Source organism: Lampris incognitus, chromosome 19 (assembly GCF_029633865.1).
Source record: "Lampris incognitus isolate fLamInc1 chromosome 19, fLamInc1.hap2, whole genome shotgun sequence".
Taxonomy (NCBI): Eukaryota; Metazoa; Chordata; class Actinopteri; order Lampriformes; family Lampridae; genus Lampris; species Lampris incognitus.
Window position 1 is genome coordinate 1,596,263 of NC_079229.1, and position 25,781 is coordinate 1,622,043.

The window sequence follows — 25,781 nt, forward strand, 5'->3', positions numbered from 1 at the left end:
ACATTACGTTTTCCAACTCTGACAGCTGAGTTTGAAGCATTAGCTGAACGGCACACTCTATAAAATGTCCAAACTTTTTACAGCTGTTACACCTTTTTCCCTGAGCGGGGCAGTTTTCATCTCTTGACTTATGACTCAATAATCCACAGTTATTACATTTCACATTTGAGTCATTTCCTTGCTCTCTGTCATCTGACTGAGACTATCTTCAGGTTTTCCATTGTGAATTACCCCTACAATTTTGAGTAATCGATTCTCTGCACATCAGCTTTTGTACTAACCTGTGCTGCCGCTGCCCCCTGCAGGACTTTCACTTCCTCTCTCATAGCTTCCATGCTAGTTGTTATGACAACAGCTTGCTTGGCCGCTTGCTCCGGCTGTAATGCCTCTTCGTCTGCTTCGTCAGCGTCAGACATCAACGTTCAGTTCGAAAAATCCTCGTCGCCACATGTAGGAGTGTGTCTTCTTAACCATAACAACCAAACATGTTGTGCCGTTTAACCAAGTTTAATGAAAGAATAAACGTTACAGGCGAGGCACTCGTGACCGTCAGCTAGCCATGCTATCAGAACTAACCTAACCGTCTCAGTCCGGATGTTTACATTAACTACCTAAAACAATGAACACTGGTAGTTGTAGTCCTATGACTAAACTATGACTATGTAGTCATGTCAGGTCTTACAACAGGACATCGTTATTTCCAACAGTGGCTTGGGGCTGGAGTGTTCTCCCTGTCTAAGGTTGTGCCGCATTTCTTTTACATTTTACATCTTCCGTATTAACTGAGACAGCTAAACTTCACAGGATGGTCTTGTGGCAAAAAATATTCTTAAATACAGGTTTTTATAATGTCTTACTCGTGTCTATGAAAAAAAAAATCTATGGGTAAAAAAGTACAATTTCGGGACATCTGGGTCGTGTAGCGGTCTATTCCGTTGTCTACCAATACGGGGATCTCCGGTTCGAATCCCCATGTTACCTCCGGCTTGGTTGAGCGTCCCTACACACACAATTGGCCGTGTCTGCGGGTGGGAAGCCGGGTGTGGGTATGTGTCCTGGTCGCTGCACTAGCGCCTCCTCTGGTCGGTTCTGGGCGCCTGTTCGGGGGGGAGGGAGAACTGGAGGGAATAGCGTGATCCTCCCACGTGCTAGATCCCCCTGGCGAAACTCCTCACTGTCAGGTGAAAAGAAGCGGCTGGTGACTCCACAAGTATCGGAGGAGACATGTGGTAGTCTGCAGCCCTCCCCAGATCAGCAGAGGGGGCGGAGCAGAGACCGGGACGGCTTGGAAGAGTGGGGTAATAAATAAATAAATAAAAGGCATAAAAAGTACAATTTCTTCAATATCAGCAAGCTGTTTTTGGATTTATATATTATATGTATATATATATAATAGGATTCCAAGAACAAAATGTTTTTGTCTTTCAGGCAAGAAAATTAAATCAGCAAAATGGATGTACATATTAATATTAGAAAAGCAACAATAAGTGTTCACATGTAAGGCAGTTCTTTGAAACATGCATTAAAGGGAAAATGCGGTGATTTTCATCTTATCTCCACCTTTCTCCCTTTTCTCGGCTAAGCTACATCTCCAGCGGTGGAAGTGATATCCCACAACACTAAGCACAAAAGACTTTATGGACAGTGGTACAGAAGCTTACATGCAATGCATTGTGGTACATGAAGGTGCCATGGGGAAGGACCAGACGACATAGATTTCTCGTCAGTGTACTGAGTTGATGTACTCAGTGAGGACTGTACTACTTCAGTTAACTACATTGTCCATCAGTACCGAATGCACATGCACAAAACTTTCTTTAAAAAGTTCACCTGAAACATTATTTATATTTCCAATGCACTTGCCTCTTGGCAGTCTTGAGCATTTGTCTGCCAGTCCATTTTAGGAACATGCCAATGTGCCTCTATGTGACTATAACGTTTAGCCTCTCTGGTGCCAAGATGTACACCTGATTAACGCAATAAAATCTAAGTTTTAAGTGTCAACGTTTTTATGCAGTTTTTTTTGTATATGTCAGAAGAGTAAGGCAGCACATAAAGCCTCCTACAGACTATGATGTGGGTCGTCTTTGATGAAAGGTGACTAAACGTGGCGATATATTTGGTCGTGGCTCTAAAACGGTGGTCCTACGTCGCACTGTGAGACAGGTTCACTGTGAGACAGGTTCAGTGTGAGACAGGTTCACTGTGAGACAGGTTCACTGTGAGACAGGTTCAGTGTGAGACAGGTTCACTGTGGGACAGGTTCACTGTGAGACAGGTTCACTGTGAGACAGGTTCACTGTGGGACAGGTTCACTGTGAGACAGGTTCACTGTGGGACAGGTTCACTGTGAGACAGGTTCACTGTCAGACAGGTTCAGTGTGAGACAGGTTCACTGTGAGACAGGTTCAGTGTGAGACAGGTTCACTGTGAGACAGGTTCACTGTGGGACAGGTTCACTGTGGGACAGGTTCAGTGTGAGACAGGTTCACTGTGAGACAGGTTCAGTGTGAGACAGGTTCACTGTGAGACAGGTTCAGTGTGAGACAGGTTCAGTGTGAGACAGGTTCAGTGTGAGACAGGTTCACTGTGAGACAGGTTCAGTGTGAGACAGGTTCAGTGTGAGACAGGTTCACTGTGAGACAGGTTCAGAGACGGCCGTTATTACGGTCTTGTGACCCAAGACAGCCTGGGACAGAAGTCTGACAGTGTCAGAAATGTAGGACGACCGTCTCACAGTATGACCGCTGCTACGACCTACGTCTTCTAACCAACCAATAGAAATGCAGCACGACATGACGCACTGATCAACGCCACGCAGAGTCTTTGCTGGCGCTAAACACAAACAAACACACTGTTAGCATCTGTGACCCAAATGCCCTGGAGTCAACAAAACCAGCAACGAAACAAACAAAACCAGCAACAAAACAAAACCAGCAACAAAACAAACAAAACCAGCAACAAAGCAAACAAAACCAGCAACAAAACAAACAAAACCAGCAACAAAACAAACAAAACGAGCTGCAGCGACTTCTGAAAGGACTAGATTCCTGCTTGGCGTCATGTTGCTCTACCGGCGGCGTAGACTGATGATGCGTGCTGGTGCGGCAGGCATGCTGATGGTGTTTTTGTGGACTTGTGTCGTAGCCTGTGATTCAGTAGTGTTATCATACAGTCTATATACGTCACACTTGATGTCGTACCAAGTTTGTTAGATCCATATCACACAGTGTGGCTTGCAATCAACTTATAGGACTGCTGAAATCTCAGTCTGTAGGAGGCTTATGGGGTTATTTTTTCACTGGTAACTTCTTGCCATATGGTTTGTTCCTCAAGAATTGTGTATGTATGTGTGTGTGTGTGTGTGTGTGTGTGTGTGTGTGTGTGTGTGTGTGTGTGTGTGTGTTTGGACCCAAGAAGTTGATTGAGAATAAAATTAATTGCAGAGAAATTCCCACTCTTTTCAGCCTCGTTGGTCAACAAACTATAAGCGAAGCTCACCCAGATAACGAACTGTGTTCTAGCTCACCTCTCCCAGCGCTCCTCCCTTGGCCAGCAGTCTGCTGGCGATGTAGTCAATCATCCAATCTCCCTGCCTCAGGTTGTCACAAAACGGGTGACCCAGGTCGTTCCTAGGACGGATCTCAGCCATCACAGACACCAGCCCTAGCATGGTGTTTAACCACATATAGTGAATTAGGCTTGGTAGGTCACAAACTTTGGAATAAATGTGAAATATGAAAATGGAAGGTCTTCTCATTTAAGGCCCTGACACACCAGTCCACCAATGTCGGGCCGTCGTCAGTGAGCGTCTGTGGCTAGATTTTGTGGGGTGTCCCACACCGTCAGCACTAGTCGGACCCCTGTTGGCAGCTTTTTGGCCGATTCAGCATGTTGAATTGGCAGAGTCCGTTGGTGAGAGAGATCACTCTGATTGGCTGTCCAGCTTAGCGAATCACTGCAGAGCCTACATGCTAGCTGGGCGTTAGCTGTAGGCTTTGTGGTGTGTTCACATGCTACTTTCTGGCCCAGACGCAGGCGATGCGAGGCGATGCAACAGTCGGCCTTCGTCGCCGCTAGTCGGTTTGGTGTGTCTGGGCCCTTAAACTTGCATCAAGCCAGCCCACAGACTCGGAGGCTGAAAGTTTGCCAAACGGCTGCTGCCGTTTGACCTGGGAAACCCACTCCAAGCTAACTCTACTGGTGTGGCTCAGACAGGATGTGTTTTTCATACCTTGCAAACCTCCATACTTGAGGGGCTGCCAGGAGGGGACGTTGTAGCATCCTCCTCCATCCTCTCTTTCCTCGGCGTCGCAGCGGTACAGCAGCATGTTCATATCAGCCAGGCTCAGCTTGGACATTACCCTGGAGTGGAGTGAGGCAGGGGATCAACAGAGATGAAATGAGGAAGAGAAGAAAAAAATAGAGAAGTGAGAGATGTAAAGAAAAACAAGAAATAAAAATCCACTGGTAAAGCTAATTAGCGACTTCGACGTCAATATTTTTTTCTGATTAGTTGTATCAAAATGACATATTGGTTTAGATCTTATTTAATGTGTTTGACTGCTTATAATTCTGATGATATAACATAGTTGCTGACTAAACCCTCATCTTGTTACAATATGTGCTTTGTGCCTGAAGATCTCAAGCCTGCAGAACCAGTATTACTTCATCTATTATCTATTCTCTCATTCTGTTCTCATTGTATTAGTGTTACAGACTCAGGGAGGACCCAAACACAGACCACACAGACAGGATGATACAGCAACACTTGGTTTAATGCACAAGGCAGGCAGAGGTCAGAACACCAGAGAATCACGTCCAGGTAGCGTGGCAGTCTATTCCGTTGCCTACCAACACGGGGATCGCCGGCTCGAATCCCCATGTTACCTCCATCTTGGTTGAGCGTCCCTACAGACACAATTGGCCGTGTCTGCGGGTGGGAAGCCGGATGTGGATGTGTCCTGGTCGCTGCACTAGCGCCTCCTCTGCTCGGTCAGGGCGCCTGTTCAGGGGGCAGGGGGACCTGGGGGAAGTGGCGTGATCCTCCCATGTGCTACGTCCCCCCGGTGAAACTCCTCACTGTCAGGTGAAAGGAAGCGGCTGGTGACTCCACATGTATGGGAGAAGGCATGTGGTAGTCTGCCACCCTCCCTGGATCAGCAGAGGGGTGGAGCAGAGACCGGGACGGCTTGGACGAGTGGGGTAATTGGCCAAGTACAATTGGGGAGAAAAGGGAGGGGGGGTCCAAATAAGAACACCAGGGAATCAGCATGCTAGGTGACCAAACAGGAAAGGAGTAGGTAGGTGGATAAAAAGGTTCAGATACAGTTCCGGGGTCTCATTTCTAACCATTGTGTACGCCACTTCCCACTGATAATGTGTGATCTACAAAAACAAACTTGACGGGAGAATGTGTGCACCTGCACATAAACACAGATGGCGAGGTGGTGAACTGAAGCCAGATTGTATAATGATGCCTCTCACACATTCAAGTCCGATTTTTTTTTTGTGCATGCCATTTTCGGCTTTTGTGTGCGTGTACACCTTTAGTAAGGATCCTACGCACTGATTTATAAATGAAACCCCTGCTGGTCATTGGGGAGTCAGTCCAAAACAGGCAATAGAGCAGACAACAAACAGAGTCCAAAGATCAGGCAGTAGAGTCAAACACGGGCTGCTCAGCCAAACATTCACAAGGAAAAAAGCTGGAAAACTAGGCAGGAAAACACACTAGACAATCTGCCAGGGACACAGGGAAACCAGGGGAGTACAAATGCTGGGGGGCTAATCAGGGAATGGGGAACAGGTTTGGAAGACACGGGGTTGACTGGTGGCAAACGCAGGGGCAGGAACTGAAACATCAAGACAGGCGAGTACTTCAAAATAAAACAGGAAGGCAACGGATAATAAAAAAGCTGAGATGAGAAGACCAAACTGGAATACAGTCTCTGTGGTTGAGACCGGGTAGCACTTCATTTGGTCACAACAGCTGCTGGTCCGTTGTAATCGATACAAGGGCGAAGGGACTTATCTTTCTTGGCCACAAAGAAGAACCCTGCTCCAACAGAAGAAGAAGAGGGGCAGATTCAGCCAGCTGCCAGGGAGTTATTAGTGCATTTCTCCATAGCCTCTCTCTCAGGACAGGAGACATTATATAGGCGACTGGAGGGCAGAAGGGCTCTGGGAAGGAGGTCGATGGCACAGTCCTATGTATGGGTGATGAGGAGGGCACTAGAGATCACACCATTTGCTGAAAGCTTCGCCCAAATCATGATAGACAGAGGGAACGACTGTCAGGTCGGGAGACTTCAGGTTGAGTGGGGACAGAGAGGCCTCAGTAGAGGTGAGGTCGACTGTAGGCACGAGGAGTGACAAAAGGAGCTCCAACTGACTACCGCCTTTTTACACTGACCAAAGGCGGAGAGTAGTGGGGTTTTGCCGTTTTTTTGGCCAGTGTGAAAGGGGTATAGGAAACCCATCAGTTCCGAGTCCACTAAAGCAAGCAGTGGCGGAGACTGTTGGTGCCAGCAAAGTGTAGCCCCCAGCTTCATCCTGGGTCAGGGGACAGAAGAAGTAGTATGGCTCAGAAGAACCCCCCCCCCCCATGACTCATGAGCCTACTCTTTTGGCCAGCGGGGACAAGTGGCGAAGAAATGGCCAGTTTGACCGCAGTAGATACATTCTCCCACCTCCATCCTCTGGCAATGTTCAGTAGGCAAGAGGTAGGCCCGACCCACCTGCATGTGTTCTTGTCCCTAAGAGGTGGGGGTGTTGGAGCTGGAAAAATCTTGAGCCAATGGTGAGGTCTGGGCCTGTCTTTGCGAAAGATGGTGGGAAGGAGCAAGATGTGGACGGGGGCGGTTGATGGCTAACCTTTTCCCTAAATCACTCACGAAGGTAATTATCAAGGCTGATGGCCAGGGAAATAAAAGGATCAAGGCCAGCAGAGTCGTCCCATGCAGCTAACTCAACCTTCACTAGTTCATAAAGGCCATTTACAAATATCCCCTGGAGCGCTTCATCACTCCACCCAGAGTCAGCAGCAGTAGTTCTGAATTCAACTGAATATTCGGCTGTAATAAGAGGGCCCTGCCAGAGGGTGAGGAAAAAGGTGGTCAAGAACTTCAACTGTCAAAAGAGGACTCTCCCGTACAGCTGATGCACAGTCTAAAGCACTGCCTTTTCGTAAGCCCACAATATAAGCTATTTTACACTTATCTGAGCTATGGGTGAGCGGTTGCTGCTCAAACGCTAGCTGGCACTGCATGAGGAATGCCCCAGAGGTACACTGGTTTCCAGCATAACGCTCCAGTGAGGGAATCTGGGGCTCTCTGGGCTGGAGAGCTGGTGGAACTGGAGGATTTGGTTAAGCTCCGGGCTATGGCGGGCAAAGCCAAGTGTAGATGTGGTTGAGTTGGGCTCCCATGCTGGTGACATTGGTTGTCAGGTTCTGGAGTGCCCCCACCACTTCGAGGAGGGTCTGTTAGTGTCAGCTCACGAGAAGGCTATGATTGGTGAGAGCCTGTTGGAGTTTGTGTCCACTGGGACCATGTTGGCCAGATTGTTCTGTTATGGACTCAGGGAGGGCCAAAATTCAGGACACACAGACAGGATGACACAGTAACACTTGGTTTAATGAGAGAAGGCAGGCAGAGGTCAGCATACGAGGGAATCAGTATGGCACACACTAGACAATCTGGCAGGGACACAGGGAAACCAGGGGCCTCCTGTATCAATCGTTACTATGGGCAAATGTGTACGTACACACCCATGGAATTTTTAGCCCTCAAGCTGTCTGACAGGCAGTAGCAAAGCATGATGGTTATTTGTAATTCCTTCCTCCTAACATCTACTGTCTACCTCTTGCAACAAGCAGTCACCCAGGCCTGCAAGACATCAGTGTTGGCCAATCGGTGTCTAGATTCAGGGGTTACCCAGGTTCTACACTGGTCTCTGAGACAAACTTCAGGGCTAAAAAATCCCACGGGTGTGTACGCACAAATTTGCCCATAGTAACGATTGATACATGAGGCCCCAGGGGAGTATAAATGCTGTGGGGCTAATGAGAGAATGGGGAACAGGTGTGGAAGACACGGGGTTGACGGGTGGCAGAAGCAGGGGCAGGAACTGAAATGACAAGACAGGTGAGTACTTCAAAATAAAACAGGAAGGGAACGGATAATGACAAAGGCAAGATGAGTGGAATGAACTGGGATACAGCCACAACCGTAAAAATTAGCCTGTTTCTAACCCTTTCAAACAGCATTTTCAACTTGTGTGACTTTCTTTTTTTTCTCCATTTCATCTGCTTTTGGTTCTTTCAAAGGAGTTGAATCAAGTGCAACTGGACTTGGAATATACCCGTGAAGACGTTTTGCCTCTCATCCAAGAGGCTTCCTCAGTTCGTGCCTTTCTGACTAGACCAAGCTAGTCTGAAAGTCTAGTCAGAAAGGCACGAACTGAGGAAGCCTCTTGGATGAGAGGCGAAACGTCTTCACGGATATATACCAAGTCCAGTTGCACTTGATTCAACTCCTTTGGAGAACCATGACGACCTGGATGAATGAGAACATTCACAGACACGTCTTTTGGTTCTGGTTTGTTGCCTATAAATCATTTTGTGACCTCATTTGAAAGGTGCATACACCTTGTGTTTTATTTGCGAGGCATACATACGTCTCTAGTGGTGCTGTAAGTATGGCTGGAGCGTTGTTATCTGCCAAGCTGCCTGTCCTGTAGAGAGGGCTGAACTGGATCAGGTGGCGGCGCAGAATGCCCACCATTTCCTGAGACTGCGGATCTAGATTCACCCTACACAAGGCCAAGAGAGACAGGGGTTATAGGATGCATTCTGAAATGCGACACACTTGCCTGTTTTTCATACTGAAAATGACAACACTAAACGTCATGACTTTAAATACAATAAGCTTATGAAAATAAGCATAATGTGTGCTGGTAAATCATATAATCTGTCCAACTCCAAGTATAATTTCATGGTGTTGTGCGCCCTCTAGTGGTCATTGTTAATTTACATAAAACTCCGTTGCACCAGTCTCAATTAATTGTTGCGTAACTGGAGCTAGGGTGCAGTTCATCATTCTCTCTCGGTGAAGTTTTGAGAATCCATGCCTGTGAGTATTGCATAACTTGATTTGTTGTATGTGGATGATAGTTGCATGACAAATGTGTCCTTTCTGAGTTTGGCACTAGTGAGCTAGTGCCTTGCTGATTCATGTTAGACTGTCTGGTTAGCGAAGTGCTGTGGCTGGTTTGCTGGTCACGTGATCAGGTTCACTTCAAATTGAATTGACATTGCCTACCTGAAAATACTGTGTTTCATTATTTTAATGCTTTTACAGTTGTTTTATTTGACAATGTGGTTGCTATAGAAATGTCCTGGAGAATATATCGTTTATCTGTGTGAATGTATACTTAGCGACAGTACACCTGTAATGTGGAAGCGAATAACCACATGTACAACTAACTGTAATGAGAAGTATTTTGTTTCTATATTTTGTTTCAGTTTTACAAAGAAAGGATTCAATGAGAAAGCTGGATAAACAAGGACACCAAGTACAGAACCTAAACGTATTCAACCCTCGAGTCTTTATTGGATCAACCGTGTGAACCATCTGTCTGGTCGGTACTGGAACGTTAGGTGAAGACAGAAGAACTTGTGATGTGATTAATTCATGAATGGGCCACACAGAAATAACTGCTGATTCTACCACACTGTGGCGGTATGGGTGCACAGCAGAGTACCTCTAGTTAGCAGATCTTTGAACCATGATGATTTACTGCAAACCTCAAAAACCCAAGTTCATGTACCTGAAGACGATGACGCTGCCTGGAGTGAGCTTTTCAAACACGATCTCCTGGACAAATTCACTGCTGCCCCTGGAGGTGATGTCAGCCTGCTTCACAACCTCGCTGTCTTCCAGCTGGAAAACAGTTTAAAACGCCATCAGCCCCACGTCAAACCAAAAGCAATGACTTCAACCTGCAAGGCAGAGTTGAATCTCAGGGATCACTTTCATGCTTTTGTGTCAGAATAAACTTTTCATCATGAGTCGCCTTCCCAAATGCTTAATGACAATGATATATGCATGATAAGAAAAAAGCAAAAAAGCCAGTTGTGTGAAATTAGAATAAGAGAAACATGGCTGTTGTACACAGGCCTGTGTATGTCAGAGTGCACATTTGTGTGTTACAGGTGTGTGCATGTCCACTGCATACAGTGGTGCATCCCTTTTTAAGAAACCGTCACTAGTGGCTGCACAACCAAAAACAGGATATTTTCTCCATACCTTCACAAACCAACCCTCTGCTCATCTTAATATAGAACAGGGGAGGGTAAAGTCAAACTACCCTGGACAGTCAGCAAGAAAGAGAAGTATAAACATGCACTTCTGGAGCGTTTCTACATGCTTCACTCTCCTGTCTTTAACAATACAGCCCACAGACTGCATGCGAGTTCACTTCCCAGGTGTGTTTCAGGCTGATGCCCTCATCCAGAGCCAAGTGCAATAGCTGCAAAGATACAACCAGCTTCGGTCTCTAGCTAGTGCTTCAGGTATAAAGAAGTAGGTAACAAAAAGAGTGGTGCTGCCCTGATAACAGATAGTATTAGTATAGTACCTTTGTGTGCCCTGAACACCACAGAGCTGTTTTACTCTTATGAAGTCATGAGTCCGCCTTCCCATCTTACCTGAATGTGCTCCCGGATCTCTACGGTGTAGTTCGGCAGACCACTGATGCTCTTCTCATCCTTAACGTAGGAGCCGCCGGCTCTCTCCACGGTCCGTGCCTCCAGCACCACCTCCTCAATCTCACCTTTTCAGAGGAAGACCGAGTCAGAGCAGACGGAGGTTTATAACTGGACAGATTGTGTGTTCGGGGATGCAGCGTCCATAAATCTGACAAACTAACTTCTTTCCTGACACCACTGCCGGGTGCTGAATGTGAGTAAAAGGGGATCAGAAACAGTATGACACTATAATAATGTGCAAGTGTGCACACTTGTAGTATATGACTGCTTATGTGTGCGCTGTGATGTAGCTTGTGATGTGCATGTGTGTGTGTGCACGTGTTCTTTATGACTGCTGTGTGCGCATACCTGGGATAACCATAGGTGGCACATCCTCTCTATAATGGTGTGTCTTTGGGTCTTTGAAGGCAGTGTGTGACACGGCCACAACTGACTGGTGGCTGCTGGGACAGTGTCTGGTCACGGCAACTACGTCTTCATCCACCTGGTCCACATAAACCTGCCAGTAATGAAAATATAAACACAACTTGTTCTACTGTACATGCGATGACAATGCCATTTTCAAAGCCCAAAATATCTTCAAGGAATGAAACATGCTCACTGTGCAGGAAATGTAAGTAATGTACTTGAACCATACTTTAATTTCAGGCGCCACTTTTTTTTCTTTCTTTTTTTTAAGATTTCATTGAACACATTTATTCTGCATCTTCACCATCCATCCTCCATCCATCCGTTATCCAAGCCGCTTATACTACTTAGGGTCACGGAATGCTGGAGCCTATCCCAGCAGTCACTGGGCGGCAGGCGGGGAGACACCCTGGACAGGCCACCAGTCTGTCACAGGGCCGACACACACACACACACACACACACACACACACACACACACACACACACACACACCTAGGGACAATGTAGTAGTACGGCTGATTCACCTGACCTACATGTCTTTGGACTGTGGGAGGAAACCAGAGGCCCCAGAGGAAACCCACACAGACACGGGGAGAACATGCAAACTCCACACAGAGGACCACCCCCAAGGTTGGACTACCCTGGGGCTCGAACCCAGGACCTTCTTACTGTGAGGCGACCGCGCTAACGAAGGCGGTCGCATTTTCCCTCCCTCTCCTCCCCCTTACCTTCCCTGCTTTGCTCCTCTTGTCTCGTCTAGTCTACTGTCTTATACTTTGAGAGACTCTCTCTGCACTGCTCTCCAAACTAAAAATCATGGATTTGATCAACTGGTCTCTCAACGCAACTGACACCATCTTCTCGACGAGAAGCTTGGGTTCGGGGGAACCTGATTGTCCTGCTGGGACGTTCGCATCCGGCTACACGATGGACGCGTGGGAGCGGTGGCGGGTCGTGTGCCTGGTGGCTCTTTCCGTGGAGGACATTGAGGACATCTACCTATTCGGAACCATGATTACAGGTCTTTGCTGATTGGATTAGGCATTGCCCTGGTTTATCGAGGAATACAGAAAACGGTGACAGCTGTCCAAGCCCCATAAGGCCGCCCGACATGACTGAAGCGGCGGGCAGAGCTGTTGGCACTCAGACGGTGGCTATAAACCGCAATATGGATAACATCATGGGGAAGCTTACGGCTTTGCAAAGGCAAATGGATCGTTTCGGAGACCAAAATGGACAAGGAGCGTAGTCGGGTAAATTGAAATGCGGCCACTTGCCCTTAGCCCAAACAATCCCAATCTTATCTGCTTTCGGCCCCCTCAACCAGCACTGGCCTCGGCCAAGGCCGTTGCTGGACCAACAACTCCCCTGGAAGAACACTGCAGTGAGACGCTCTTGCATTCCTTTCCCCGCTTCCAACAGTCACCTGCTGATTGTCGACTCTGTCTGGGGCCTGATCAAGGCAGTCTCCATGGCAACTTGCTGTGTTATCGCTATGACAATCCTGCGGACTTGAGACACTGATTGGGACACCAGCTGAAGCGACTCACCAGGCCTACACATACACAAACTTTACATACATACATACACACGTCACGCCCCCCTACCCCCCCCCCATCCCACGCCTTCGCCGCTTTGCAGCCCCAGTGTGACAAGCGGGTCTGTGACTAGCGCCCACGGCTGCAGGACCGGATGGCTGCTTGCCAGCGCTGGGTTCCTCCACCCCCCCTCCCCCCTCCCCTGTTGCAAGTCGTGAGCTTTCATGTTGTAAAGTGTACTGATTTATGTGCTCATGTTGCTGAGGTTTTCTCTCCTGTTCCCACACTGGACTCCCCACAGGACCATAGTCTGGGGGTTGCTTTTTTTCTCCTCCCCTCTCCTCATGTTATGCTGTATTTTCTTCCATCCCTGTCTTCCTGTCCTGTCTACCCCCCTTGTCATATTGTATGTATATGTTTGTGTATATGTACGGACGGGTTGATGGTTAATTTCGCTGGCACTTGTGTCCAGTGACAATAAAGGTTACTTACTTACTTACTTACTTACTAAGCACTGCACCACCGTGCCGCACCATCTATCCTCTTTATCCTCAAATTAAACCTCAGCTCCAACTCAAAATGGCCAAATCTTTCCCCTAAATGTTGTCAGTTTGTGGATAGCATATTAATTAATAAATACTTGTACAGGTAAACATTGCACAACTTTGCAATTACTCATTCTGCTGCTCATTCATTATGGAATTAGATCATGCTTCTCAAACCCTCTTGCAATACCAGTCTATAACTCTCTGAGGAGTCAGTTGGTTAAACCTACTTTTAAACTTATCTTAAACAGTTGTAAGCACAAAAATAAAACTCAGTGGATGATTACAATACACAAAAATCATAAAAATGTAATTATTCATGTCAGAGATTATTACTGTGATATCCGAAATGGACACGTAGTAGTGTGGAACAGAAACCTTTATATTTTTCTTGCCCAGCCCACCTGAGAGAAGCCCTTGGCTGCCAGCTCCTGATGCAGCTTGTTGAGGGACAGTTTAGCAGCGATGATGCCCGTCTGAAGGTTGACCTCTTGTGGATCGGCGGGCTTGGCCTCAGGGTTCCAGCAGGAGTACAGGCGCTTCTCGTTCACCACCGAGATCTGGACAGGTGAGGATCAGGACATTACGTGAACCACAATCTTAAGGATCGGTTAATATTTTCACATTTCCCTCCTTTAATGTTGAAGAAAAATTGTTATTCACCTGCTTTAAAATCTAAATTAGTGCCAACTATCTGATTCATTCGAGAATAATTAAACCCTGGATCATTTAGCAAGTTTCATTTAAAACCCATGTAAAGGTTTAAAAACATGGCATTATTAATAATGGCTGTTTGATTTAGGTACACCCACTGGCACACCTATCAGCACTGACACACAGAACCAGCACTAACAGTTGAAAATAGTACTGTCAGTGCTGCTTCTTTGGTACACCTACATCCAACAGAGCCATTGTTAATGTTATTATCTGCTGCTGTGTTTACACTGCTATGCTAACACCACACAGTACCAAGACCAGCCTGCCATGTTTACACCTTTACATGGTTTTTAACCTGTAGATGTCAGGAAACTCACTAAAATGGTGTTTTTTTTACCTAAACAGATGATTAGTTAGTTAATTAATTAATTAACCTGATTCTGGTTATATCTTCTTCTTTTTTTCTTTACCTAGTGACCCAAATCTCTAGGACAGGATTAGGAACGAGTATATTAGAGGGACCGCTCAGGTTGGACGGTTTGGAGACAAAGCAAGAGAGGCAAGATGGAGATGGTTTGGACATGTGGGGAGGAGAGATGCTGGGTATACTGGGAGAAGGATGCTGAATATGGAGCTGCCAGGGAAGAGGAGGAGAGGAAGGCCAAAGAGGAGGTTTATGGATGTGGTGAGGGAGGACATGCAGGTGGCTGGTGTGACAGAGGAAGATGCAGAGGACAGGAAGAAATGGAAACGGATGATCCGCTGTGGCGCCCCCTAACGGGAGCAGCCGAAAGTAGTAGTAGTAGTAGTAGTAGTAGTAGTAGTACCAGTAGTAGTAACAGTGACCCAAATGTATTTCAGTCAGACAATAATCATCCTAATGGGAAAACAACAACAGTGAAGCATGCTATGTGGGTTCAGATACGGATAATGCGTAACATGACGAGCATGACCTTTTACCTAATACATACATTATCCTGAGTAACAGGTATTGGATACTTGCTGGTGTACATTATCCTGAATAACAGATAATGGATACCTGCTGGTGCAAACAGCAAGACAAAGGCAGATAAGTGGTTGGGGCACATTCTCATCCCTGGTTGCTGAGCCATGCTGTAATGGGCTGGTTGTTTGATGCAGTCCTACCTGATGGGGTACCAGCTCATCGTATCCTCTGGTGCTGCCTGTTGCACAGCAGGCCATGGACACGATGGCAGAGCTGGGGAGAGAGTCGTAGACTGAGCGGATCTAAAAAGCAGCCCAACAACAGTCAACAGGTTAGCAAACCACACATCAAGGAAATGTGTTCAATAAGAGTCAATAAAAACAATGATCTTCTGCAAATTGAATAACGGGGTTCTAAATGCATTGGACCACTTTACTGGTTTGACAAATCCTGTGAACGGTAGTTGATGAAGATGTCTCACCATGGGGCCGGTTTAAGGAACAGAGTCATTTGTGCAACAGAACTTTATAATTCAATGATGTGTCCTGTCTTGTTCTCATGTAAATGTAATATTCTCTTTCATACTCGCAATAGCAACCAGCCTGTGGGTTGGGGGCACAAGACCAGTGGCTTTCTATCTCAGCTAGTCTTTTTGAACTGGCCAGGGTAGTGAAGGGCTCTTTTATCCAACTGACATGAAAAAGGAAGCAATTCTGATGAACCTTGTTAAATAGAAACCAGGTCGGACGCAACCTACCTGGACGGGACACTCATTGTCGTGTGTGGCATCCAGAAACATGGCGTGGGCGATGGACGGCACCAGAGGCCTCAGTGTGGGCTGGACAAAGGCACCGACTGGCTCCCCTCCAAAGCGGTACACCAACCTGCCCTCCTCATGGCTGTCACCTGCACTCATTGCCTCTAGCAGACAGACAAACAGAACGAACGAAATAAAGAAAGACCGTCGGAAAAACAGGTAGTCATCGGCATATAGCGAGTCAGATAGACATGCAGACGGACAAAATAAAAAAAAGTCACTGGCGTTCCTTTTTGATCAACTATGAAGTTGGCTGTAATGATTGTTTCAACATTATTGTGGTTTACAGAACATTAAAAATCTAACATGTCTTCACAGACATGGCCACAAATTCAAAAGCGTTACTTCATTTTCTCATTCTTTGTTAATTCCAAATATCTGCAGAATTGCTGCACTTTCATGATACATCACGCTGCAGTTTTTATGCGTAATATCATGTTTGTATTACAACATGATTTACATCATGGGACAGATGTTTCTACATCAAGACTATGGGGCACATCAGACACTACTAGCATGTATGATGTGCTCAGTAGAACTGCTGTCTAATTTAAAAAGCCAAATGTTTTTTTTAAAAGTGGCTGCACAGCCCTAATCAATACGGCATCATACAATCTCAGTTTGATGAGACTAATCTAATTTTTTCTTGATAATTACAAAAAGGTTATGTACAGAATGCAGGCGTGTCTGGCTCCCAGCATCACACTCACTGGGCTTGTGTGTTGATAGGGCTGCTTTCCCTCCTTACCTCTGATGAGCGAGGTAATGCCCAGCTTAGTGACAAAGACATTATCCAGCTCCTCGCTGCCTGTGAACAGTTCAGCCACCACATACAGGTCGGGCCTCTGCACACGAGCCTGCTCCAGCATGTACTATGGAGCCCAAAACAGGTCAGGACAGGCCCCAAAAAACACCAAGCACACAGTACAGGGAGAAGCCCGCCACACCATGCAGTTAGATGGTCGAGGTGGATAGAGCGTTGATGCCATAAACACAGGCGAGAGACAGGGAGAAACAGATACAGGGAACAGAAAAAGAGAGGGAGAGGAAGGTAGGGAGGCTGACGGGGGAGATGCAGATGGAGGAGTTTGACAGGGGACAAACAGATGGATGAAGCAGATGGGAGGAGAGAGAAACAAGAAGACAGAAAACACCATGTTAAAAGCCATTCGTCAGAAAAGTTGGAACGACCAAAGTTTTTGGAAATAAGAGAGAGATTTGTCAGAGAAAGGAAGTATGCAAGAAGAGGCATTTAGACATGGACAGAGTTCAACAGACCCAAAGGGAATTGAGTTTAGTAAGAATTAAACAAGAATAAGAGAGAAAGAAAACATGAGAGAAGAACCACATTTAGTATCATGCTCAGTCCAAATAATGCAGTTCTCTACAGTAAGCCATGTAACTTCTAGCTTCTCTGCCCAATGTGTGCATCTTCAATGACTCTAAGGCACTGGACCAGGAGGAGAAGGTTGGCTCAAGCAGTCGGTATTGTTTTCAGTACCTCGCACCAGACTTGTGATTCCCAGACGATTTACAAAGACATTGTCAATGAGCTCACTGCCGGCAAAGAGTTCAGCTATCACATAGAGGTTAGGCCTGATGGCTCTGGCTGCTGCAAGCATCGCCTGCAGAGACCAACACACACACACATACACACATACACACAACACTTTAGTTCTCTTCACTATGAACCTACGCTGTGTTCCCTCACTTTGCACACTTTCAAACTTTCACAAGGAAGAACTTTGTCTCGATGGATGCTCAACAATCCACGTGTAGAAATCCCAAAAAAGTTGAATCAGTTCATCTGGACACAAGGTTTAATAGGAGAAATGTTTCATCACTCATCTAAGTGACTTTGTCAGTCTCAGCTGACTGCAGGTATCCCCCACTGTAGAAACAGTACAGTTGCATATGACTGAAACTAGCAATCCAACACCGGTTTCATATGCAAATTGCCAGGACCATTTATTAGAGTTACAATGGCCACCTGTACTATTCAAAGAGGATTGGGGAATAGCTGCAATCACAGCATTGTAAGATTGCGACAGATGTACTCTTAGTACATACCACCCCAAGGACCGGGTCCCCCGGCACAAACAGAGCAATCTAGTGTAGCTGTTAAGTGCCAGGAGGATTGCCGTGACTTGTACATCAGGGAAAGTAAACAGACGCTGGCCAAGAGGATGACACAACACAGGACAGCTAACACGTCAGGTCAGGACTCCACAGTCTACACCATCTACAGGCCAGGACTCCACAGTCTACACCATCTACAGACCAGGACTCCACAGTCTACACCATCTACAGGCCAGGACTCCACAGTCTACATCATCTACAGGCCAGGACTCCACAGTCTACACCATCTACAGGCCAGGACTCCACAGTCTACACACCATCTACAGACCAGTATTCCGCAGTCTACACCGTCTACAGACCAGGACTCCACAGTCTACACCATCTACAGGCCAGGACTCCACAGTCTACATCATCTACAGGCCAGGACTCCACAGTCTACACCATCTACAGGCCAGGACTCCACAGTCTACACCATCTACAGGCCAAGACTCAACAGTCTACATCATCTACAGGCCAGGACTCCACAGTCTACACCATCTACAGACCAGGACTCCACAGTCTACACACCATCTACAGACCAGTATTCCGCAGTCTACACCGTCTACAGACCAGGACTCCACAGTCTACACCATCTACAGACCAGGACTCCACAGTCTACACCGTCTACAGACCAGGACTCCACAGTCTACACCGTCTACAGACCAGGACTCCACAGTCTACACCGTCTACAGACCAGTATTCCACAGTCTACACCATCTACAGGCCAGGACTCCACAGTCTACACCGTCTACAGACCAGGACTCCACAGTCTACACACCATCTACAGACCAGTATTCCACAGTCTACACCATCTACAGACCAGGACTCCACAGTCTACACCATCTACAGACCAGGACTCCACAGTCTACACCGTCTACAGACCAGTATTCCACAGTCTACACCGTCTACAGGCCAAGTCACTGAGATGAGTGATGAAACATTCTCATCTCATCTCATCAGCTGCTTCTCTGGGATTGGGTCGCCGTGGCAACAAGCTAAGTAGGGCACTCCAAATGTCCCACTCCCCAGCAACGCCCCGCAGCTCCTCCTGAGGGATCCAAAGACTTTCCCAAGCCAGATTGAACATGTAGTCCCTCCTGCAAGTTCTGGGTCTACCCCAGGGTCTCCTCCCAGTTAAACATGCCCAGAAACCTCCAAAGGAAGGCGCCCAGGAGGCATCCTAATCAGATGCCCAAACCACCTCAACTGGCTCTTTTCGATGCAAAAGAGCAGCAGCTCTACTCTAAGCTCCCTCTGGATATCTGATCTCCTCACCCTACCTCTAAGGCTGAGTCCAGACACCCTACGGAGGAAACTCATTTCAGCCCCTTGTTTCCGCGATCTCATCCTTTCGGTCACTACCCAAAGCTCATGACCATAGGTGAGGGCTGGAATGAAGATTGACGGGTAAATTGAGAGCTTTGTCTTCCAGCTCCGCTCCCTCTTCACCAAAATGGTCCGGTATACTGTCCGCATTCGGCTGATGCTGCACCAATCCACCTGTCAATCTCCCGCTCCATCCTACCCTCACTCATGAACAATCAATCAATCAATCAAAATCAAACTCCTATACCACTTTTCTAACACTCAAAGTCACTTTACAATAAACTGCGGTGAAACAAGACAACAGATAAACATAACACAGACATACAGGGGTGGATGGGAAGGGGGGCTACGAGAGGGAGAAGTGGCAGCCACACATGATGCCCGCAGTACTCTCCGACCTGGATGCAACAAAAGGGCAAGGCCCCGAGATACGTTAACTCCTTCACTTGAGGCAGCAACTCACCCCCAACCCGGAGGGAGCAATCCACCATTTTCCGGTAGAGAACCATGGCCTCAGACTTGGAGGTGCTGACTCTCCTCCCAGCCATTTCACACTAAGCTGCAGACCGCCCCAGTGGGCGCTGGAGGTCGCGTTCTGACGAAGCCAACAAAACCACATCATCTGCCAAGAGCAGAGATGCAATTCTGAGGTTCCCAAAATGGACACACTCCTCACCTTGGCTGTGCCTTGAGATCCTGTCCATGAATATCACAAACACAATCGGAGACAAGGGACAACCTTGGCGGAGTCCGACACCCACCTAAAACATGTTTGACTTGGTGCCGAGAATGTGGACACAGCTCTTGGATGGCTTGTAGCAACTGCCCCGGTACCCCATACTACTGCAGCATCCCCCGTAGGGTGCCCCGGGGTACACAGTCGTAAGCTTTCTCCAAGTCCACAAAACACATGTAGACTGGCTAGTCAAACTCCCATGCCCCCCTCCGCACTTCTGCAAGGGTAAAGAGTTGGTCCGTTGTTCCACGGCCAGGACAGAATCCACATTGTTCCTCCTGGATCCGAGATTCGACAATCGGTTGGAGCCTCCTTTCCAGCACCCTAGAGTAGACTTTCCCAGGGAGGCTGAACGATGTGATGCCCCGATAACTGGAGCACACTCTCCGGTGATGAAATGTTTCTCCCACTAAACCTTGTGTCCAGCTCAACTGATTCAACTTTTCTGCAAAGAATGAATTTTGTAAATCAATATATTGATTTGACATACATACTGAATTCCTTATGGATCAGTGTGAATAAAAAATTGGCCAAATATCCAGTCATATCAGCCATCAATGAAATGGTTCAGTTGTACACCGCAGTCTGAATATTTGAATAATACAGTGAGTTGTACTTTCACAAGAAACAACCTCTGAAGACACCTTGGAGTTGACTGTATGAAAAGGCATCCTGCTCAAGTTTAAAAGATTAAACACAATGGGCCGGTTTCACAGACAGGGCTTAAATCAAGCCAGGATCAGTCCTTAATCCATACTAGTTAAACTAAGACATTTAAGTAGCCTCCATGAACGCATCTTAAATTCGGTTTAGTTAGTCGAAGACTATGGAGTCCTGGAGTAAGATAAGTAAGTCTAAATGAGAGCACCTGGGTTAAACCTCGTCAGGTTAAGTATGAGCACATGCCGTTCGTCTCATGGTGCTCATAAAAACCCGGAGTGGAATCGAAAACAAAATTTAATGGTATGCATCCTGAGACAGAACAATGGCAGAGGCAAAAAGAATTCATTCAAAAAAACTTTAGTGAGTATGAAAAAACGCTACTAAAACCAATTTTATCAAACCATCCAGGTGTTGAAAGTAAAACCCATACTACTGCTGCTGCTGAGCAACAGAAAAAGAAGGCTTGGGCCGCAATGTGCAGTGAATTCAATGCAAATGAAAATGTAACCACAAGAACAGTACAACAACTTCAGGTGAGAAATCTACATTATTATCAGTATTCCACATTTATCATATTCATAGTTTTGACATTACTAATATTGAATGATATCTGCCTTTAGACTCTGTGGAAGAACCTTAAACTGGCTTTAAAAAGAAAAAATGCAAAGACCAGAAGAGAGAGATTTAAAACTGGTGGTGGACCACCAAAAAAAGACAAGGCTGATGAATTGAGTGACTTGCTGTCTGGAATTACTGAACCCCAGCAACCTCTGGATGGTATACCAGACGATGACCATTTGGAGAGTTCAGATGAAGAACTGAGCACAAATGGTAAACATACCAAAGAAAGTAAATTGGTTACTTCCTTTAGTAAATGTATTACACTGACTGTGTCGAGCTTTATTCTCCTTCCGTTCTATGGACCATATGAGTTTATTTGTGCTTCTAACAGTGTTGGTTTTCCAGAGGAAAGGAATCTGAGCAGTGTGGAAGAGCCTGCAGTGTCCAGTGAGTGTGGGCCCTCTACATCTACTATCCTTAAGAGAAGATGCTGCTGCCACCTCTCAACAGAGAACAAAAAAGATGACCACGCATGAAAAGTTAGCCAGAGAATTTCATGAGCATAAAATGAAATATCTGAAGGAAGAACATGAAAGGAAAATGAGAATTCTACAGGTTGAATTGGATATGAAGTTGGAAGAGAGAGCTATCCAAAAAAGACACAGTAATGAGACAATTCTGATTGCCAGTCATGATGAACAATATATGTATAAATAAATAAATGTTTTGTCATTTGCATATTCATGAGTTTGAGTATTTTAATCACCACAAACTACATTTTAAACCAGCTTTGGTTTAGTCACTCATTTAATTTGCTGCACACCATGTACCGAAAAACATTATCCAAGCAAAAATAGGCCATAATGAGTACGTTCCATATTTAAATGCATCTCATGTAACTGAAGTGCTGCAATGTGAAAGCAGCTCTGCATGCAAGTCCTCTTTGGTCATTCCCTGCCTCAGCCATGGGCACCTCTGTTTGATCCTGGTCTTCCATTGGAGGATCAGGACAGCAATGCTGCCTCAGGTAGTTGTGGAGCACAGCTGTAGCAATGATCACCTTGCAGCATCTTCTTGGCTCAAAACGAAGTGTATTGCGTAAACACTGGAATCGATTTTTCCATACACCAAACATACGCTCGACCAGCCCTCTAGTGCGGATATGAGCTCTGTTGTATCTTTGCCGTTCAGCTGTTGTGGGATTTATGTATGGGGTGAATAAAAAGTTACTCTGACCATACCCACTGTCACCAAGGAGTAGTCCACTATGTTGTCCTCTCTGAAACTGAGCACACAATGAAGAGTTGAGAAAAATCCTTGAATCGTGAGTTGCACCTTTCCAACGGGCAACAATGTTAGAAAACTCTAAATTAGGAGTGCATACACCCTGAACATTGATGGAAAACCAGTTCTTGCGGTTCCTGTACTCCTCAGCATCAGGAGTTGATGGACACTTGATGGGAACATGACATCCATCTATACAGCCAATCACTCCTGGGAAGTGCCCATATTCATAGAATTGCACTTTATAGTTGGCTTGGCCAGGAGCATCAGGAAACTTGATGTAAATATTCCTCAGTTCACAAATGGCCCTACAGAGTTTGTGAACTATTCTACACACAGTTGCTTCACTGGCACCACATAAATCACCAGTTTCACGATGAAACATTCCAGAAGCCAGAAATCTCCAAGTGATCAGAACTTGGAGAGACCTGGGTAAGGGCCTTCCTCTTTGAGACAGAGAGGAAAGTCTAGGATCAAGCAAAGATATGATCTCCAGCGCATTTTCTTTATACATACGAAAGCGGTCTTGAAAAGTTATTTCATCAAAGTAATTTAATGGATTACTGCTATCCACAAGTACTCGTCTGGCTGGCCTCTGTATTGCATGTTGGTCTTCATTTAGATATTCCAAGTAGTCCATGCTCCCTCGCAAACTGCTGAGCAGAAATTAAACCTGCCTCTTTGAAGGATTAATTTAAGCTTCAATTTAGTCCTAGAGTAACTATGATCCTCCTTCTCACAGTCGGTTTAGTTTAATCCAGAACAGGCTTAATCTAGGATTATTTTAAGATGTGTCTGTGCAAGTCACTTTGAGTTAAGACAACTCAAACAGACATTTTAGTCTGGGACTAGGCTTAAGCCTTGTCTGTGAAACCGGCCCAATAAGTTCCAGAAGAAATGTTTAAAAAAAAAAGACATTACAACATGTCCCATGCAGTTTCATTTGCAGCGTGAACAGTTTCCTAAATGTTTTTTGGCTCATACCACCACATTTAACACTTGAACGGCCGGGATGTCACTCCTACCTAGAACAACCACGGGCGGCCAAAATGACTGCCGGTTTTTAAACTCTATAATGTGTCAAGATAAATATCCAGCTGAGACATTAATGCATTACACATGTTAGTGTGTCTGTTATGAAACTAACTGACACCAACATTGACATTTTAACAACTTTAATACTATTTTTAAACAATTTAAAATGGCCGCTGTCCAGCGCCTGTAAATACCGCAACGCCTCGGTGGTAGTCATGGTGCGTCTGTAACCAGACATGTTGCAATAATCACAAATCAAGTGTAGACTATTTCTCTGCACTGGAGGGCGCTAGTGTGTTTGCAGGACACAGCAACAAACTTCACGAAGGAAATGACGCCACCAACACACGTCATAAATACTGACATGACGCCACCAACACACGCACATTACGAGACGGTCATGGTGATCGCTCATGGTCGTTTTAGGTAGATCTTATCACCACTTTTTTGCACAATTGATCTAAAACTCATTTTAATGCAGATATAGGAGAAGTCGGGGAGCGGCAGGTCTGTTTCTTTTCTTTTTTTTTAAACTCTGATTGGTCATAGTGGTTGTGGTTGTTCTGGTGTTAATGTTACTGGTGAGTTTAGTTTCAAACAACAGTGTCTTAAAACATCCTTTAGCTTTTGTGTAAATGTGAAAAGTATCCATTTTGATTTTTTTTGTTAATGAGTTTCCGTGAACATTCCATTTTACATATCAACCCTCTTGACCGTCCATGTTTTGTAAGTAATGGCTTTAAGACAGAGAGAGAGAGAGAGAGAGAGAGAGAGAGAGAGAGAGAGAGAGAGAGAGAGAGAGAGAGAGAGAGAGAGAGGGAGAGAGGGAGAGAGGGAGAGAGAGAGAGAGGGAGAGAGGGAGAGAGAGAGAGTGTGTGTTAAGGGGCTGAGCGTACCTCCGCCACGTGCAGCGGGGTGGAGTGGCAGTTGTCCAGACGGACTCCAGCGAAGTGTTTGGCGGTGATCTCGGTGTACTTCTTCATGTGGGCCCACAGGTAAGGACAGTCCTCTGGTCTGTCACCGTAGCGCAGCTTCACACTGTCCCCCCAGCAGATCAACTCCCTGCAGAGGTACACATTAGAGCCTGGGGACCACACATAGGGATGAGAGGGGGGGAGAGGGAAGGATGATGCGAGAGAGAGAGAGAGAGAGAGAGAGAGAGAGAGGAGAGCACAAGAAAGACGGAGGGAGGGAGCAGATAGAGAGAGGGATGGCAGAGAAAGAGGGGGGACCGAGAGAAAGAACGAGGGGGGCAGAGAGAGAGCAAGGGGGCAGAGGGGGGACAGAGAGAGGGGACATAGAGAAAGACAGGGGGGGGGCAGAGAGAGTGCAAGGGGAGCGTACAGAAAGAGAGAGAGGGGAGCAGAGAAGGGGGACACAAAGAGAGGCAGCAGAGAGAGGGGGCAGAGAGAGAGCGAGAGAGAGGGCATAGAGAAAGAGAGAGGGAGGGCAGAGAGAAAGAGAGAGGGGGGCAGAGAGAGAGCGAGAGGGCATAGAGAAAGAGAGAGGGAGGGCAGAGAGAGTGCAAGGGGAGCGTACAGAAAGAGAGAGAGGGGAGCAGAGAGGGGGACACAAAGAGAGGCAGCAGAGAGAGGGGGCAGAGAGAGAGAGGGATGGCAGAGAAAGAGGGGGGACCGAGAGAAAGAACGAGGGGGGCAGAGAGAGAGAGCAAGGGGGCAGAGGGGGGACAGAGAGAGGGGACATAGAGAAAGACAGGGGGGGGGCAGAGAGAGTGCAAGGGGAGCGTACAGAAAGAGAGAGAGGCAGCAGAGAAGGGGGACACAAAGAGAGGCAGCAGAGAGAGGGGGCAGAGAGAGAGCGAGAGAGAGGGGGGCAGAGAGAGAGAGAGGGAGGGCAGAGAGAAAGAGAGAGGGGGGCAGAGAGAGAGCGAGAGGGCATAGAGAAAGAGAGAGGGAGGGCAGAGAGAGAGCGAGAGGGCATAGAGAAAGAGAGAGGGAGGGCAGAGAGAGTGCAAGGGGAGCGTACAGAAAGAGAGAGAGGGGAGCAGAGAGGGGGACACAAAGAGAGGCAGCAGAGAGAGGGGGCAGAGAGAGAGAGCGAGAGAGAGGGGGGCAGAGAGAGAGAGCGAGAGAGGGCATAGAGAAAGAGAGAGGGAGGGCAGAGAAAGAGGGGGGACAGAGAGAGAGGACATAGAGAAAGACAGGGGCAGAGAGAGTGCAAGGGGAGCATACAGAAAGAGAGAGAGGGGGGACATAGAGAGAGAGGGGGGGGCAGAGAGAGGGGGGGCAGAGAGAGAGAGGGGGGCAGAGAGAGAGGGGGGCAGAGAGAGAGGGGGGAAGCAGAGAAGAAATGACAGGAAAGAAGAGAAAATGAATACAGTTAGTGGTGATTCAGCCTTCTTTTCTTTAGTTCA

At 46.7% G+C, this 25,781-nt stretch overlaps 1 protein-coding gene across 2 annotated transcripts in view; it reads right to left on the minus strand.

The window, feature by feature from the left end:
- LOC130130163 (glycogen debranching enzyme-like) overlaps positions 1-25,781 on the minus strand; it is a 73,355-nt gene that overhangs the window by 19,216 nt on the left and 28,358 nt on the right. The window contains exons 11-21 of one of the 2 annotated variants that reach the window (XM_056299900.1): positions 24,304-24,491; positions 16,433-16,556; positions 15,625-15,788; positions 15,068-15,169; positions 13,669-13,824; positions 11,120-11,270; positions 10,712-10,836; positions 9,832-9,944; positions 8,680-8,814; positions 4,235-4,365; positions 3,530-3,666 (exon numbers count right to left, since the gene is read on the minus strand). In XM_056299900.1, the coding sequence (XP_056155875.1) occupies positions 3,530-3,666; positions 4,235-4,365; positions 8,680-8,814; positions 9,832-9,944; positions 10,712-10,836; positions 11,120-11,270; positions 13,669-13,824; positions 15,068-15,169; positions 15,625-15,788; positions 16,433-16,556; positions 24,304-24,491 (1,526 nt within the window). Of the gene's footprint in view, positions 1-3,529; positions 3,667-4,234; positions 4,366-8,679; positions 8,815-9,831; positions 9,945-10,711; positions 10,837-11,119; positions 11,271-13,668; positions 13,825-15,067; positions 15,170-15,624; positions 15,789-16,432; positions 16,557-17,185; positions 17,310-24,303; positions 24,492-25,781 lie in introns of both variants that reach the window. The other variant, XM_056299901.1, reaches the window with a different exon arrangement.